Below are 19811 nucleotides of genomic sequence, written 5' to 3'. Positions count from 1 at the left end.
CCGTACCGTACATGCAACTGTTAACATCAAATTACAATTATTTTTAATTCTTAACAAGCAGAAATGTCTGCGATCGATGCTATTACGCTTAGAATAAATTTTAAGGGGAAAAATTACTGTCTTGGGTGAGACTTGAACTCACGGCCTCTGGATAGATACTCCAGCGCTCTGCTCTACACATTAAATATAGGGTCACACTAGCAAAGTCTAAACATTCCCTAACTACTGAATACCTTCAACTCCTACTCAGAGAGAATGCGCCGAACGAACGCGAGTGCTCACAATCTCATTCGTGATCATTCGATCATTTGTTCATTCGTTCAATGCTTTCAGTTCAGGTTCGTTTGAAGTCTTTGAACCACCGACCTAGTTCTATTCGCCTAATCGCCAGAGCAATTAACTAAATTAGGGTTAGATTTGGTTGATAGATTTCGATTGCTCGGCACTAGTTCGAAACAACGGCCTAATCGCACAATTACACTGACAAAGGTTGACTGGAAGATATACCTTATAGAGATAAGTTCGCCTTTGTACATTGTATACTTTTTTTAAATTGTATCTTAACCTGTCTTATGTACAATAAAGTGTTTACATACAATACATACATACACTTGAGCAAATAGGCAACTGTGCTTAAATTGAACTACATCGCACGCACGGGACTGACATAAACTGAACGAAAGAGGACGAACAAGGATCACTAAACATTCCGTTACGTAATTTTTTCTACTCCCGTACTTTTATTTGTCATTTAAAGGGTCGTGCACACACCTTTAAACCCCTATCTTATAGTTGTCAAGACAAGTCTTTAGTCTATTCCCCAAAAAAGTATTTGTGCATACACGCAGTATCTTTTTGGCACTTTTACGATATTCGTGTAATCACCACATAAAAAATATTGAATGAAATACATTGCTGCCAACCTAATTTTAATTGTCGTCTCTGACAGATGAGTGAACCATCGACATGTTTTTTTTTTATTTCATTCATTCTTTTCCCGCCCGTACCCTCCATTCTTTGCTACTTCTTGAATGAAAAATATTTGTTAAATTTACAATTTTATTTCAAAGTGCTTGGTCGTAGAAAAAGTATTATATGTAAAAGTATTGTTGTTTAACTGAGTCAAAAAATACTCGTGGCGTCTTTATTAACAATTTTCGGCATCACCTCAAATTGTTACTCACGCCACTCGCCTTTTTAGGGTTCCGTAGCCAAATGGCAAAAAGCGGCCAAGTGCGAGTCGGACTCGCCCATGAAGGGTTCCGTATTTAGGGGATTTATGACGTATTAAAAAAAAACTACTTGCTAGATCTCGTTCAAACCAATTTTCGGTGGAAGTTTACATGGTAATGTACATCATATATTTTTTTTAGTTTTATCATTCTCTTATTTTAGAAGTTAGGGGGGGGGGGGGACACACATTTTACCACTTTGGAAGTGTCTCTCGCGCAAACTATTCAATTTAGAAAAAAATGATATTAGGAACCTCAATATCATTTTTGAAGACCTATCCATAGATACCCCACACGTATGGGTTTGATGAAAAAAAAAATTTTGAGTTTCAGTTCGAAGTATGGGGAACCCCAAAAATTAATTGTTTTTTTTTCTATTTTTGTGTGAAAATCTTAATGCGGTTCACAGAATACATCTACTTACCAAGTTTCAACAGTATAGTTCTTATAGTTTCGGAGAAAAGTGGCTGTGACATACGGACGGACAGACAGACGGACAGACAGACGGACAGACAGACAGACATGACGAATCTATAAGGGTTCCGTTTTTTGCCATTTGGCTACGGAACCCTTATAGATTCGTCATGTCTGTCTGTCTGTCTGTCCGTCTGTCTGTCCGTCCGTATGTCACAGCCACTTTTCTCCGAAACTATAAGAACTATACTGTTGAAACTTGGTAAGTAGATGTATTCTGTGAACCGCATTAAGATTTTCACACAAAAATAGAAAAAAAACAATAGATTTTTGGGGTTCCCCATACTTCGAACTGAAACTCAAAATTTTTTTTTCATTAAACCCATACGTGTGGGGTATCTATGGATAGGTCTTCAAAAATGATATTGAGGTTTCTAATATCATTTTTTTCTAAACTGAATAGTTTGCGCGAGAGACACTTCCAAAGTGGTAAAATGTGTGTCCCCCCCCCCTGTAACTTCTAAAATAAGAGAATGATAAAACTAAAAAAAATATACGATGTACATTACCATGTAAACTTCCACCGAAAATTGGTTTGAACGAGATCTAGTAAGTAGTTTTTTTTAATACGTCATAAATCGCCTAAATACGGAACCCTTCATGGGCGAGTCCGACTCGCACTTGGCCGCTTTTTTGACCTCTCTTAAACAACGGTTGCATAAAATACTATAAGTAATTTGTCGAAGTTTATTTTTTTTAAGGAACGTGGTGGTTTTTTGTTTTTTTATGCGACCAGCTAGCATTTATAGAACATTTAATGATTTTGATAGTGATTAAGTAAACATAATAAAAGGTTTTATTTTCCTGCTTTGTATAATTCATAAATCATAAACGGTGAAAATGTTCTACTACAACGCGATAATATGCCCCAGCAAATGTCATTTTATTGAAGTTAGGTATTTTCATTATCATTTTATAATACAGACTACAAGCCCGGCTTATAGTACAAGGTTGTGAGAAATATTTAAGATTGTAATCAGATGAGAACATAAGCAGTTATTTTGGAAGCTGCATAATTAAATTCCGATAATAATAAACTAATGGTTACTAATGATCGCTGCGAACGAAGATTTTAATAAGTTAATAAATTAACATATTATTTAACTTTATGTATCTGTAGTTGATTTAAATTTGGTGAAACTATAATATATGTATACTTTGTCGCCTTTTTTGTACCTTGAACGATAATTTAAAGATTAATTTGTTATTACTATTGTGTGTATTGTCTATTGTTCCCATTTTTTTTATTAGCTATCTATTGGTGTATTGGAATTGGAACGATAATTTTAAGTTAAGCAACATAATATTTCATATTTGTGCAACGATATTGTTTATTATTTAATCGTACACATAATATTGATTACAAGCATTTACTTAGATAACTCAAATAGAAAGTAAATCTCATAAACTTTCGCTTATACACATACGGACAGTACTTACAACATGACGAGTCAATATTTACCTTAGAGTTTACCTAATCGCTCCCACAAATAGAAAACACGTCTTTAACGATCAGGTGTTAAATGTAATACAATATTACGTGACTCGGCTTACTGGTAATATACTGTACTTGAACATTTGGACACGATAATATATGTAGTGGCATATACATATATCATATACATATTATTCTGGTACAAACAGCAACACGCAACACCTTTTTAACTTAACGAGTAAGTTTTCGCATTTAATCACCAAAAAGTTTACCGAAAGTGCTTATCATAGATAAGTACTACAAATAGTACAAATCACAACAACGTTTCAAACTACTATTAAAGATTAGTCGTATCAATTTTGATGATACCGACTAAATCTTTCAAATAATTTAACTGATTTGGTCGGCAATTGTAAATACATTTTTCTACTCCCGTACTTTTATTTGTCATTTAAAGGGTCGTGCACACACCTTTAAACCCCTATCTTATAGTTGTCAAGACAAGTCTTTAGTCTATTCCCCAAAAAAGTATTTGTACATACACACAGTACCTTTTTGGCACTTTTACGATACTTCGTGTAATCATCACTTAAAAAATATTGTATGAAATACATTGTTGCCAACCTAATTTTAATTGTCATCTCTGACAGAGCTGCTGACTATTATCTGGGGGCACGGGAGTGCCCCCGCCAAGACGAGCAAAGCGAAGCGCAAGGGCACTACCTACCTTTTCTCGAAGCGCTTCGTCGTTTTTTGGAACCCTCTTAACTTGGGTTTGGATTATACCAGATAAACAAAACTCTCAGGATATGATGTCAATAGTGGACTTATTAAGCATAAAAAATTTCAATTGTATAGCTCTTATACTTTGGATTTTATGAATGTCTAAAAAACCCCGATTTCGTCACTGACTCATTCACTCACTGTTGATCATCAAAACCTCTAGGGTACTTCCTGAAGTCCTAGGAAGCTGAAATTTGGTATGTGAGATAGTATTAGTTCACCAACAACAATAAAATTCAAAAACTTGAAATTATTAGCCCCCAAGGGGGTGAAAAGGGGGGTGGAATTTTGTATGAAACATCGATAACCGCGGAACCGATTTAGTTGAAATTTGGTATGTAGATAGTTATTGTTATGGGGAAGGATATAAAATAGTTTCAACCCCAAAATCACCCCGTAAGGGTGAAAAGGGGTGGAAAAAGGCGTTAGGGGAAAAAGGGGGTTGAAGTTTGTATGGGGAATCAGTAAAAAAGCAGATTGTATATAAAAGATGCCCCCCAAGTACGTATTTCAGGATTTTTAATAGTAAATCACCCGCAACCCTTTAAATCAGAAGATTGTCATAAGCAACTTACAAAAAGATGTGAAATCCCACCAAAAACATTTTCATGTAAAATGTTGCCAAGACGAAACCATAGGCTCGCACTGACAAAAAGTTATCAGATATCTTGTAGAGCCAAGCTTCTAACTCTAACAGGCCCTACCTTCACAGACTCTACACCTTAGTCAAAATATGTGGCTTGGCCGTTTCATTATTACAAGAACTATTTTATAACACTTACGACACGCAGGCATCCATCTGCCTAGGTCTCTGGCAATGTTTTACTCGTTATGTCTGCGCCACTCGTACCTGCCGGAAAACCTGATGCGTACGATTGTAGTGCCAATAATTAAAGACAGAATGGGTGATTCCTCTAGCTTATCTAATTACAGACCAATATCGCTAGCCTCTATCATCGCTAAAGTACTGGACGGCCTGATTGATCGGCAAATGGAGAAGCACTTGTCACTTAACGATGCGCAATTTGGGTTCCGACCTGGTTTGTCTACGGAGAGTGCTATCCTTTGCCTTAAGCAGACTGTGCAGTATTATACGACCAGAAATACCCCTGTATTTGCGGCTTTTTTAGACCTCTCTAAAGCATTTGATCTGGTATCGTACGATTTGTTATAGGATAAGTTAAGGAAGGAAACAACCCTGGCTCCAGAATGCATATTGTTATTACAGTACTGGTATAACCACCAAAAAAAACCAAGTCAAGTGGGGAAGCGTGGTCTCTGGGGAGTATAGGTTGGGGTGTGGGGTGAGGCAGGGAGGTCTGACCTCTCCCAGGCTTTTCAACCTTTATATGAACCAGCTGATTGAAGAGCTTAGTAGCACCGGAGTCTGTTGTCATGTAGGAGGAGTGTGTATAAATAACCTAAGCTACGCTGACGATATGGTGCTGCTAAGCCCTTCAATCAGGGCGCTGCAAAGGCTAATTTCAATATGTCAAGGTTATGCGGAAACGCATGGCCTAAAGTACAATGTAAAAAAAAGTGAGCTAATGGTTTTCAAGCCCAGATCTAAAACCTACACCAGTTTGCCGGATGTATCTCTGTATGGCACACCTCTGCTTAGAGTAAGTAAGTTTAAGTACTTAGGTCATTGGGTTACCGAAGATCTTAGCGATAACTGTGATATAGAGAGGGAACGTAGGTCGCTGGCCGTGCGGTGCAATATGCTTACCCGCAGGTTTACACGTTGCACACATGCAGTTAAAGTGACGCTTTTCAAAGCCTACTGCCAGTCTTTTTACAGTTGCAGCCTGTGGGGTAGCTATACGCGGCGGGCGTACAGCGACCTACGAGTGCAATACAACAACGCTTTCAGGATGCTGATGGGGCTGCCTCGTCACTGTAGCGCCTCCGGGATGTTTGCGGAGGCGCAAGTCGACGGCTTTGCGGCTATCATGCGGAAGCGGTGCGCCTCTTTACTTAGCCGCTGGCGGGGCAGCGCTAACAGTATTATGATAGCGTTGTTGGATAGGTGTGACTCCCCTCTGCTGCAGCAGTGGACAAAACTCCACACTGTAGTAAATAAGTAGTTAAGTACTTAGGTTAAGATTACATTGTAATTATTCTACTAACACTATTTTATAAGTTAATTTTAAATGTAACTAACAACTATGGATTTATGTCCGAAATAAAATGATTTTATTATTATTTATTATTATTATAATAAAAAATAATGAATAGTGAATACATATTTCGCCTTACGCCCATGTAACGAAACGGCCAAGCCACATATTTGGACTAAGGTTTAGAGTCTGTGAAGGTAGGGCCTGTTAGAGTTAGAAGCTTGGCTCTACAAGATATCTGATAACAGTGATAACTTTTTGTCAGTGCGAGCCTATGGTTTCGTCTTGGCAACATTTTACATGAAAATGTTTTTGGTGGGATACAGTATTCGAATAGCGGTCGTTACACCTCGGGGCTACCGCAAGGACCGAATTTCGCAAATTGCGGGGGATCTTTCTCTTTTACTCCAATGAAGGCATAATTAGAGTGACAGAGAAAAATGCCCGCAATTTACGAAATTCGGTTATCGCGGTAGCCCCAGAGCCTGTAGCCTCAGAGAAGGTGCAAGAGAACCTTTTCTTCTGATAACCTGCCTGCTTCGCAAAAAACCTGTATTATTAAATATCGTAATTAGCTTACAATATCTAATTGGTTTAGTTTGTCTTATTATCAGATTCACATGCTTCCATAAAAAACATCTAGATTGCAACATAAAGAAGAAGAATAATCGTATCGGTATGTTTTTTCCTTAATCTTTGTAAGCCTGTGAATAGAGAAAAATGTGTAGCAATTAGTAAAATGATTGTTATTATAATTCCAAGGCTCACACGTAACATACGCATTAGTTTCATGAATTTTGCCACCTGTGTTAACTTTAATTTGTTACAAACTTAGTCAACAATGTTTTATTTTATTATTACAAGTTAAATAGTTAGTAAACTTTAGCTTGACTTTAATATGCGTATAAAATTCGCTGTTTTATAGATCGATTCAAAATGTGTCACCCAGAAAAACCGATTAATCTTCCGTGATCAAAATTGAATTAAGTTTTGAGGCTATTCTACTATGAAAACACGTAGGTATTTAGGTAAATAATAAGAATATAACATTCTTAAGGCTTTACCAAAGTCGGGTAAAAACACAATGGCGACCTTTTGTGTCACGATTTAAATAAAACTGAACGCAGTTGAATAATTTTGGGCACATGAATGAATTAAGCAATCAAATTACATATCAATTGTACCAATGAGGGCATTGTTTGTGTACAGTCTTAAAAAAACAAATGCATTGTCTATAGCCCGAAACGATTAATCTGTGCAGTGTGCACCTTACCGTGAAACCACCCAAGTACCTACCTATAGTCCAAACGCTCGTAACTATATGGTCCAAGATTATCTCGAGAATCTTCTTTCAGGTGTGACTATTGTTGTATAATTGGACAGAGCATTCGTAATTATGCTTTTAATTACATATTGGACATGTGGCCCATGGTAGTAGTACGGGACTATAGTCAGGCGGTTTTAGGTAGGTACCTGAATTGTTATTCAGAAAGACGACTAAATATTCTTCACAGGCAAACGGAGAAAGTTCTAAGTGCATTGCATTGGGCTTTCTCTGGACTTAGCGCGTTGCATTTTAAGTCTAGACCTGCATTTTAAGAACACACCTGTAGGTGTCCATGATGAACCATACAAAACAAATCTGTTATTTCGGTGCAAGTTGATTTGTTTACACGAACAACTCCGTGAAAGTTGCGTAAGAAACTGAGAGCTATTTCAGCGAACCACGAATATAAATATTTTGTAAACTATGCCTGCCTGTTAGCATGTTAACCTGTTTTAATCAAGGTAACAATGTTTCTTTTTTTTAGATTTAGACACTTTTTTAAACATAAGTATACAAACTTTTTTAAATACAAAACTTTTTAGATTTTAACTCATTTAATTTCATTACAAGCTTACTGTGTTATTGGTTATTTAAATGCTTTATTAAATAGGTTACCATGCAAATTGGCAGTAAACACGAAACTGAATAAAAATAATAACAAAAATTACCAACACTTATTAAAATCTTGACGTTCCAAGTTAAAAACAAAGTCATTTGAATTTAAGTTTTAATCCGTTTCAGCAACGTTCAAAATCAAGATCAATTCAAGTTTGCTTAATATCGTATACGTGTGAAACTAAATATAATTGATATAAATGTTGCTACAAAATATCGATCGTGATGAAAGCCAGTTTGGGAACCACGCCACGCCAAAAAACCTTGGGTCTGTGGATGCGGAAACCAGAAATAACCGGTTGCTATAAAACAAGCAGGACTCTATCCTGTTTTATTTCATTCGGCAGATCTCAAGTATTGGCAACTATTATTTATTCTGTGGTATTGGTTATTTATTTTACCTGCGGGATTGTCCAATATTTTTTCCTGTCGTTTAAAGTCCACTTTGACACCAGTCAGTTGTTATTTTGGAAATCTGTTAAGTGTAACCTATGACAGCTTTGCTACGACGAGTTTAAAGACAAATACACTTATACCTTATTCATCAAGATGGATTCATTAAGTAGTTTCAGCGAATCCGAAGTAGGTATAGGTATGTAAAATTACGTAATGTACAAACGTACACATACTGCAATTGCTACAAAGTCATACAGCGTTGTTCCTGCTACGGTAATTGCCGTAAAATGCAGCAATTCACGTGTTTTCTGATCAAAAACACGACATACGACAGCAGGTCCATTGCCGTATCTAAATAGGTATATACATTTCCGCACTTATACGCATTTTTAAAGATTTTCTTCTTAAGCAAAATTTTACAGAAACAAAACTGAAGTCATATCACTCATATGCCGTCTTTAACCGGTTAAAGACGAATACAACCTACCTATCTATGCTACCTTATTATGATACCTAGTTTTGATAACGCGGCCATCTTCAAGTAACTGTGCACTTTTTGCTCAAGCCGTTAGCTCGCAAACGAAATTAGTTCTTAGATATACTGCTAGGTATATACAGCTTCCTTTGAAGAAAGACATATCTCGAGTATTCGTTATACACTGATGCTACTTTTTGCGGTGCTTAAAGCTATTGTGAAGGCTTTCGCACGCTCTTATATCCCAAATACCGAGGCGTGTTGTTAGGTACTGCAAAAGATAATTGATACTCAATGTCATTGTGTGCGTGTTAGCGGGGAGGGAAGAACTAGCGGGCGTGGTTTACAAAGCGCCAGACGCGGCTGCAGTAGGCCCTTAAATGAACCACATCATTTCTCATCCTATTAACTCTGTGAAGGCAATAAAAATTAATCCTAATAACGAGGTAATATCGAAAAATATCTTTAGTGTCAATAATATCTTGCTGATTCTTGCTAACTAATTAACATTTTATTTGTTTTGCAGATCAGGGTTATTTAGAAACGAGGCGTTCAACTCTATTTTTAGCAGCAACAACTTTTTGCATCATACGGAATACGGTTGTCAAAAACAATATGTTCAACATAAAAAACACACCACTATTGTAATTAGGGTTGCCAGATGGTCGGGATTTGGCGGGATTCTCCCGATTTTTAGCATGTGTTCCCGATTCCCGACAAAGTGGAAATTGTCCCGAAAAACAGCTGCACGTTATAAAACAATAATTTCAAGTTCCGAGCGACCTGCGTCGAGCGCGTCAGCGTTATAAAAACGTCTATGGGCAGAGCAACTGACGTAGTGCCAATAATGTAAGATATCGTAGTTTTTAATACTTTAATTTGAATGTTTTTTTTTTCCCGACTTAAGTCTCAAAATCCCGAAAATTTGATATTTTTTCCCGATAATAGCGCCATTCGATCTGGCAACCCTAATTGTAATGTAAGGAAGCGGCTAGCTAGTCTGAGAGCAATTCGCTCATATCATACACTTAATCACTTGTGGATTTATCTAAGCATGTTACCAAACTAGGAGTTTACACAGAAATCAACACTTTGCTTAATAGCAGTGCCCTAAAGGCTAGCTAGCATTGCAATCGCAGTGTCATTCTTAACGATTGCCGAGTTGTATGCTCGTGTGAACGAGGGCTATAACCGCGAAATTCGAAGTTCGCAAATTGCGGGCATTTTTCTCTGTCACGCTAACTACGCCTTCATTAGAGTTAAAGAGAAAGATCCCCGCAATTTGCGAATTTCGGTTTTCGCGGTAGCCCCTCAGTACATGAGCGCTGTACGATAACGTAATTTGTTACGCATCTCGTACAGTATCGCCCAACATCTCATGTTCCCAGCGCTCGCGTAACCTAATGGAATACTATCATTAACAAAAGCTGACTATACCTAAACCTTATTGCGATAACCACGAGAGAATTACCACCGCTCAGTTAAAGTGCGCGATCAGAACCGGACAAATGGCGAAACGCGCGTACGTATGTCGCAGCCGCGATCGCGATGGCTTTGCGAAACATTTAGTCTTGGAAAATTGAATCAAATCAATTCAATTTAAGCGGTAACACTATCGAATCGGTGAAATTATTAATTACTGACTGGGTAGGCGTAGGTACAACTATACATTTTTAGCGAGGTTCCTCCCGATGAGCACTCAAGACTACATAGTCAAGTTTTTATGCTTGATACGAAAATTTTCAATTCACGTCCGCACTCGGCAGATAGTCTGATGAGATTGGTGGAACCTTTTGTTTCCTGTGTATCTGACATTGTTTCAGACGAACGTGACCTATCTCAGTCAGCATCTTCAAGTACACTTTAAATTTTTTAAATATCAACGGTAGGTACTTGAATATTCAGCCACTTACCATTCGAAAAACCAATAACAAGTATATGTATTTGTAAAACTAATGAATCAATTTGGCGCGCTTAATTCCCTGGGAACGCCTGTTCTAAAATAATTATTCGGTCAAGTTTATGTAGGTATATAAGTATGCAGTGAGCTAATTCCTAATTAGGGGTTTCTTTTTTATTCCACTCCAAAACCGTTAGAATACCTAGCATTTACTGGGACCGGCATCCGGCCATTGCATGGCTCGTTTTTAACATCCCGCGCCTGATTACAGTCAATACGGTCCAGTCACATAAAGTGAGTTTTTAACCACTATAGGTACCAGCGTTGGACAAACTTTTGACAAGAAGAGCCAATCACAATAGAAATCATCAATTTTTAGGGTTCCGTAGCCAAATGGCAAAAAACGGAACCCTTATAGATTCGTCATGTCTGTCTGTCTGTCCGTCTGTCTGTCCGTCCGTATGTCACAGCCACTTTTCTCCGAAACTATAAGAACTATACTGTTGAAACTTGATAAGTAGATGTATTCTGTGAACCGCATTAAGATTTTCACACAAAAATAGAAAAAAAACAATAAATTTTTGGAGTTCCCCATACTTCGAACTGAAACTCAAAAATGTTTTTTTCATCAAACCCATACGTGTGGGGTATCTATGGATAGGTCTTCAAAAATGATATTGAGGTTTCTAATATCATTTTTTAGGGTTCCGTAGCCAAATGGCAAAAAACGGAACCCTTATAGATTCGTCATGTCTGTCTGTCTGTCTGTCTGTCTGTCTGTCCGTCTGTCCGTCTGTCTGTCCGTCCGTATGTCACAGCCACTTTTCTCCGAAACTATAAGAACTATACTGTTGAAACTTGGTAAGTAGATGTATTCTGTGAACCGCATTAAGATTTTCACACAAAAATAGAAAAAAAACAATAAATTTTTGGGGTTCCCCATACTTCGAACTGAAACTCAAAAAATTTTTTTTCTACAAACCCATACGTGTGGGGATCTATGGATAGGTCTTCAAAAATGATATTGAGGTTTCTAATATCATTTTTTTCTAAACTGAATAGTTTGCGCGAGAGACACTTCCAAAGTGGTAAAATGTGTGTCCCCCCCCCCCCTGTAACTTCTAAAATAAGAGAATGATAAAACTAAAAAAAATATATGATGTACATTACCATGTAAACTTCCACCGAAAATTGGTTTGAACGAGATCTAGTAAGTAGTCTTTTTTTTATACGTCTTAAATCGCCTAAATACGGAACCCTTCATGGGCGAGTCCGACTCGCACTTGGCCGCTTTTTAGAGTCTCAAAGAGCCGCAAATGCTGTTTCCAGTGGTCTAAGAAAGTACAGAAAAAGTATTAGGTGAGATTTTTTTTTTCAATTTGGTATCGTTACGATTTCTGATTACCCGCCGATCCGATATCGGATGATCCTTGGAGAAAAGCAGCAGTTAGAGAGTGCCCTACGACAACTTTTATCCCTACGACTCGAGTCCTTTTTTAGATCAAAGTTGTCTATTAAACATTTCAATAAATAAAAAGATATAAAATGACACTTATTAGAATTTGACTTTTTTGTGATTATATCCGATATATACTGCCGTAAGCATTTACACACACATTGATGCGTAGGTATAGGTATAATATCGTAACACATAGGTAACATACTAAAACGTGTCTAAAATTTCCGTACCATGGCGTGTTAGCTTTGTTGGTCACACACCTCAAATCTCCAGCCATTTGTTTTATTTTTTAAGCTGCCAACAAAAAACCGATTGCCCGATTGTCCGAAACGCAATAATCACGATCACGACTCCGTTCCGCGTGCTGCCTATCCACGAAAGTTATTCACTAAACCGACTGTAACTGTAAGTAACGTGAATATCCCAATGCTGGACACTGTCCCTATAGTTGCAACGTTCCATTTAGGCACATCAGCTCTTAAGAACCCGCCGTCATAATGCTCCGATTCAATCGAAGGTATGCCCTCATTATAAAATGAAATAACACGTAATACAAATAAAATAGAACGAGTAAAAGTTAATGTAACGTAGTTATTATTCGCTCCATTTGCCCATTTCTATTCAACGAAAAAGAATGTCAGACATACCTATGTAGGTATTTTACTTGAATGTTTATGCCAAGTTGTATGTTATTTCAACACGCGTGTCGTTTGTGAGTGTGAGTGTAGAATGTGAGTGTAATCGCGTTTGTATGGCGGCTGCTATTCGGTTCTTGTCGTGACTATTAAGTATTAATGCCAAGCTATGGCGACAAACGGACTGTCAGCTACTAGAATTATGCTTTCAAGCACTAGGAAGTCCCCCATTACTCGACCGTTTATAATTTGACCAGCAGAAGGAGACTCCAACTGAGTTGGGCGGCATTTAATAAACTAGCGGTCACCCTCATAACCTCTAATATTCATTGTGATGTATGACAACTCGCCTCTTTAACCAATGTGTCCTGTCCACTATGACCTACCTTCGATCAACACGGGCTTCCGACACGTTGACCTACGGTGCCGCGATATGGATGGTCACTAAGAAAAGGCTGTGCATAAGATCCGAGTAGCACAGAGAGCCATGGAGCGCGCCATGCTCGGCATTAAACTTCAAGATCGAGTGACGAATGTTGAGATTCCACGCCGCACCAAAGTGCAAGACAAAGAGTAAATAACGTAAGTATTGGTGCAAGACATGGGATGGGATACGTCATTACCACACTGAAATGTAGTTGAGCAGGACATGTTGCCGGGCAGTGATGGCAGGTGGATCAAAATGTTAACGGAATGGTGTCCGCTTTCGGATGAAAGAAGCGCCTGTCAGTTAGCTCGTCGGGTGGATGACATCGGACACTATCGACGGCCAGATTTAAACTGGCCAGCCTTTAATAAATCAATCGATGGGCTTTCTGAATAGCCGTCATGGGAACGGTTTGTGTTTGACCTTTCCTTTCCTTTTAGCTGTAGCATTACGTTAATTAGGAGTTGCCGTAAAAATTATATTGACTGAATGCGGAAAGTATTTAAGATTCAAATACCTACCCCTGTGCTAACGTTTAGTATTATGCTGCTGACAAAAACGTTTAAATTGTGATCATAAACCAGATCCAATACTGTATTTGATAATATAGTAATATAGTCAAAATTAGAAGGAAACGTCTACGACTTACGTAGTTTGGTATTCGTAAAAAATGTTGTTTTGTCTTTCTTCTACAGGTTTTTTATAAAATTATTTTGCCGTAGAATTACGACACACGAGTTAATTTGGGAGCTTTAGGACTATTTTTGGGTAGTTTTCCGGTATCTAATAACGTTTCTTTAATTGCCCTCAACACAATATACCTCTACAGAACACGCAATATAGAACGTTTCTTCAGCACAAAGTCGTACAACTCGTACACTTTAAGATTTCGCCAAAAAGAGCAACTTTGCTTTCAATAATAACATCTTTGCCAAGTGAAGGCTCTGACATCAGCCTCGCAAAAAATGCTGCGAAGATCGTTCACACTGTTCTGCCAGATAACAAAATACTAGCAGATATGTCACCCGAAACCCGTCTTGCATCCGGGCATAAGCACTGACTGGTTTAGAAGACGAATTGATCGCGTGTAACACTGTGTATTTAGCTTTGTTTGTGTGGAAATTCTGTTCAGTAGTTTGAGATCATGACTTCTTTTCTGATAAATCTTTTCATGAAGGGACCTTATCAACAAAGCTGATGTATTCGAAATATGATTATCCTACTTGCTTGCTTGATCGTAGACTGTAACGCTATGATACGACTGTAATACTATCGGAAGTTTTAAAATTTAAGTTTAGAGTCAATAGTTTCCCTTCTGAGTATGCAAGTCGACTTTATGAAAATAATGTAGTCACCACGCCAATTACTGAATCAGAGAGCGGAGCAGGAAGATTAAGAGCCAGTAATCTATGAAACTTCCCATAGGTACAAAAAAATTAATGAAACGTGTTAACGGTGACAGATGGTTTGGTGCAGTGCAACGTGAGTGCAACCGACCTTAAGAGGAGTGACTTGGTGCATCTGTTATATTTACCTAATCCGTGACTCTGTCTCGTCTGATCAGTGGCTTAAGAGCAAGAAACTGTCCCTTATATGGAGTAATGATACTAATGATGGCACAATGATTCTGATTATTTTGAAGTGCGGTTTACCAATAAGGAGCCGGGAAGTGAAACAGTTGAATTCATTGAAAAAAGTAAAAATGTATTGAAATGACAGATGCCACGAAACGATACGTGACTATTTCCATACATTATTTAAGTTTCGATTGGAGTTTTCTATCAAACATTGTCATCTTGGCTAGGCCCCCAGAGGTTCTCTATTCTCCCTCACCCTTCTTCTCATCTTACTCAGTATGCCAACGAGTTTCTAGTGAGGGATAGTCAAAATATATTTTTGATTTATACCAACAGCATCCATTTTACAACGTCAACTGTTACAGGTGTCAACCTTGAACAATTTAAAGTATCAACAGCATAGGTACCTTCAGATCCACAGCGCAGGCTTCGTCATCATACAGAAAGCTCATCCACCTCATGTTTCGTCAAAATAAAATGCATTTTTTCACATATGTCATCCGCAACACGCATCGCATCAACTACATTAAATCGAGTTGACAAACGTTGAAGAGCGTAGGTACCTATGATATGACATAATCCCGAAGCTAACATGCAAAAAGACATTCACAACGCTTAACGAATGCAGGGCCTCGATCTAACCAGTGTTTAAATCATTGTTAATTAACTAATAACCTCTTGTCTGTGTATGATGAGGATCCTGACCGAATTTTTAGTCGCTTTTTAGGGTTCCGTACCTCAAAAGGAAAAAACGGAACCCTTATAGGATCACTTTGTTGTCCGTCCGTCTATCTGTCAAGACCCTTTATCTCGGGAACGCGTGGAGGTACTCAAGTCTACAATCCCTTGAAGGTGTAAAAAAAACTTAAAAACGGCCGTTTATACCGCAAAAAATGTATATTTCGAGATTCTCGAGGGAATCAAAATTCCCGTTGAACTAGAAAACTATGAAATTTGACTAATAATATCGTCTTGCACTACAAGTACGGGGAAAAATCGAAATAAGTACTATAAATTAAAAAAAAAACAAGTAACAACACTCTTGGCTTGGCAACACCGCCTCCATTGCTTAAACTTATTGATAAAAATAAAGTTTACAAATTGTTAGTCAATAATAATATAGAACGAGATGAGATATACCAATTGTTAAATGTAGGTACTTACCTACACAGGTACCTATCTACTTATTTAGGTAGGCAGAAGAGCAGAGCTCTAATTCAATTGAGTCCTAATTGGTGTTAACGGTGTAGACGTGTTTTGCCAATTTATCAGCGAAAAAAGTTAACGAATTGCGAGATAGAGAAGTTAGTCATAGAAGTAAGTCGTTTTACGTTTTTATACTCTTTCGAAAACTAAAATTCACCAGTTTTATAACTTAAGTACTTCCCTACCAAGTGCCCACTTATCCTGGGCTTTATTTCCTGAACTTAATAAAGACAACACAAACACACGTCCCGTCCGCGTCAAGTTCTTTTAATATGCCAGGGTTCTATGTTATAGGTAGTTTCTAGCTATCCATCCATGTGCATTTACTTTTTAGGGTTCCTTAGCCAAATGGCAAAAAACGGAACCCTTATAGATTCGTCATGTCTGTCTGTCTGTCCGTCCGTCTGTCCGTCTGTCTGTCCGTCCGTATGTCACAGCCACTTTTTTCCGAAACTATAAGAACTATACTGTTGAAATTTGGTAAGTACGAGGGGTGTTCAAAATATTCTCGGTATGAGAATGAAAACAAACAAGTACGAAAAGTTTGATATTTTTATTTTTCAATATACTCCCCCCCTATGTTCATACACTTAAAAGATCGATCAATTATTTTTTTTAATCCTGCATAAAAATATTTTTTATCTTTGGTGTAAAAATGCTCCTCCACTGCCGCCTTCAATGCTTCATCATCGGAAAATTTATTTCCACGCAGATCCTTTTTAAGATTGGGGAACAAAAAGAAGTCGCTGGGGGCTAAGTCCGGACTATACGGTGGGTGAGTAACAGTTTCAAACCCACATTCAACAATAGCTGCCTTGGCAATATGAGCAGTATGGACGGGGGCGTTGTCATGCAGAAGCATAACACCTTTGGTTAACTTTCCTCGCCTCTTTTCTTTGATTGCATCCTTTAATTGACGTAGAATGTTAGCGTAGTACTGTCCTGTGATATTTACACCTTTTTCTTTATAATCGATCAGTAATACTCCTTCACAATCCCAAAATATCGTGGCCATGACCTTGCCAGCTGAAGGGATGACCTTGAACTTCTTGGGATGAGCTAAACCCTTAATGTGCCACTGCATGGACTCTTGTTTACTCTCTGGGTCATAATGATGAACCCAGGTTTCATCTCCAGTAACTATTCTTTGCAGCACCTCATCAGGATTTTCACCGCACAGGTCAATAAAATCGGAACAACAAGCTACACGCATGTCTTTTTGAAGCCGAGTCAGCATTCGCGGAACCCATCTTGCACTTACTTTTGACATATTAAGATGGTCATGGATAATATCATGTACGGTACCAATAGAGAGATTGGTTACTTGTGCTATAGATTTTACCTTCACTCGACCATCTTCCAATATAAGTTTTTCCACTTTATCAATATTTTCTTGTGAAGTAGCTACTACAGGCCGGCCAGGTCTAGGGTCGTCTTCAACACTCTCCCTTCCACGTTTAAACTCGCTTGACCACTTTTGAATGGTAGATAAAGAAGGAGCAGACTCACGGTAAACACAATCCATTTCCTCTTTTATGGTTTTTTGATTTTTACCCTGTTTTGTCAAGAATTTTATCACGCATCGATGTTCTAATTTAGTTAACATTGTCAATTCCCACATGATGTTCATGTTTGTTCAGCAATTGCAGAAAAACAAAAGAACATCTCGGTTCAAATTATACTTTTTTTTAATGTCAATGAATAAACCTTAGCGGCCAGTAACGAAAGAAATTTTAGAAGAGGTTGTAAGATATCAATACCGAGAATATTTTGAACGCCCCTCGTAGATGTATTCTGTGAACCGCATTAAGATTTTCACACAAAAATAGAAAAAAAAACAATAAACTTTGGGGTTCCCCATACTGTGAACTGAAACTCAAAATTCTTTTTTCATCAAACCTATACGTGTGGGGTATCTATGGATAGGTCTTCAAAAGTGATATTGAGGTTTCTAATATATTTTTTTTCTAAACTGAATAGTTTGCGCGAGAGACACTTCCAAAGTGGTAAAATGTGTGTCCCCCCCCCCTGTAACTTCTAAAATAAGAGAATGATAAAACTAAAAAAAATATATGATGTACATTACCATGCAAATTTCCACCGAAAATTGGTTTGAACGAGATCTAGTAAGTAGTTTTTTTTAATACGTCATAAATCCCCTGAATACGGAACCCTTCATGGGCGAGTCCGACTCGCACTTGGCCGCTTTTTAGGGTTCCGTAGCCAAATGGCAAAAAACGGAACCCTTATAGATTCGTCATGTCTGTCTGTCTGTCTGTCCGTCTGTCCGTCTGTCTGTCCGTCCGTATGTCACAGCCACTTTTCTCCGAAACTATAAGAACTATACTGTTGAAACTTGGTAAGTAGATGTATTCTGTGAACCGCATTAAGATTTTCACACAAAAATAGAAAAAAAAACAATAAATTTTTGGGGTTCCCCATACTTCGAACTGAAACTCAAAAAATTTTTTTTCAACAAACCCTTACGTGTGGGGTATCTATGGATAGGTCTTCAAAAATGATATTGAGGTTTCTAATATCATTTTTTTCTAAACTGAATAGTTTGCGCGAGAGACACTTCCAAAGTGGTAAAATGTGTGCCCCCCCCCCCCCCCCCTGTAACTTCTAAAATAAGAGAATGATAAAACTAAAAAATATATGATGTACATTACCATGTAAACTTCCACCGAAAATTGGTTTGAACGAGATCTAGTAAGTAGTTTTTTTTATACGTCATAAATCGCCTAAATACGGAACCCTTCATGGGCGAGTCCGACTCGCACTTGGCCGCTTTTTTTTATATTCAGTTCAGACGATGTAAAAATATAAGTACTTACTTGGCCGATTTTCTTAAACCTAACAAATTCAATAAACATTACCAATTCGAAACCATGATACCTACCTACCCATATCGTTTTAGTCATGTTTTAGTAGGTACCTACTCGGTATTATTTTGAATTTTTAACGGTTACTTACTAGGTATTTTTATACCCTCTTCTTTTCATCCAAACAACACCAATCAAGCCACATCTGTACTTAATGTTTTATAGCAAAATAGAATGGCAGAGTTTTCTAGTTCCTTAATGTAGATCTGCAGCCCGCAAACATATTATAGCTACCTTCCCAACTTCAATATGTCGTCCATTCATAGTAGATATAGGTAGGTACCCTACAACCCCTGCATACATGATTATATTAGGCGCAGTGGGCATAGATTGAGAAAATGTTGGGAAACTATTTGGCTTCTCCGTTTGACCCGTTAATTATCATCAAATTAACAAGTGCTTCCTTCAATGCCGAGACAATATACGAGGCAAGATCCGAATGATTCGAGGAAACCCTTCAATCAAAAACAATCAAGAAAGATCGTTAAAACGGCCTGAGTATACCCGCAGCAGGGCTGAGTCTTGCTACCAATTACTTTCCATAAAATTGTATACCATTTTATCTACAAATCCGATTCGCAACGAATGAAAAACCAAAACTTTGCGCGTATTTAAAATCTGTCCTTGACAGTGATTTCCAGCGCGCTATAACTTATTTCTAAACTACTGAAATAATGGCTGACTCACCTTCGACATGATGAACTATTAAGCACTTCACTCCATACTAAATAGTCTATTATTGTTATACACATTCGAAATCCGGAATCATTGTCGGTACGGTGTATTACCGTCAGACGCGCGATCAATACTGAAGCGCCGTTGCCGGTACACGAGCATCCGTGTACGCATGCGCGGCGATGACTGA

General features: G+C 37.9%; 1 protein-coding gene across 1 annotated transcript in view; it reads right to left on the bottom strand.

The window, feature by feature from the left end:
- The window catches only part of LOC134651252 (microtubule-associated protein futsch), a 182712-nt gene extending 162901 nt beyond the window's left edge, over positions 1-19811 (bottom strand). The window contains exon 1 of the mRNA XM_063506324.1: positions 19634-19811. Within this exon, the coding sequence (XP_063362394.1) occupies positions 19634-19642 (9 nt within the window). The 5' untranslated portion in view covers positions 19643-19811. The remainder of the gene's footprint in view (positions 1-19633) is intronic.

The sequence above is a fragment of the Cydia amplana genome, chromosome 1 (assembly GCF_948474715.1).
Source record: "Cydia amplana chromosome 1, ilCydAmpl1.1, whole genome shotgun sequence".
Taxonomy (NCBI): Eukaryota; Metazoa; Arthropoda; class Insecta; order Lepidoptera; family Tortricidae; genus Cydia; species Cydia amplana.
The sequence above is the reverse complement of the archived record's forward strand: the minus strand, read 5'-3'. Positions and strand labels throughout refer to the sequence as shown.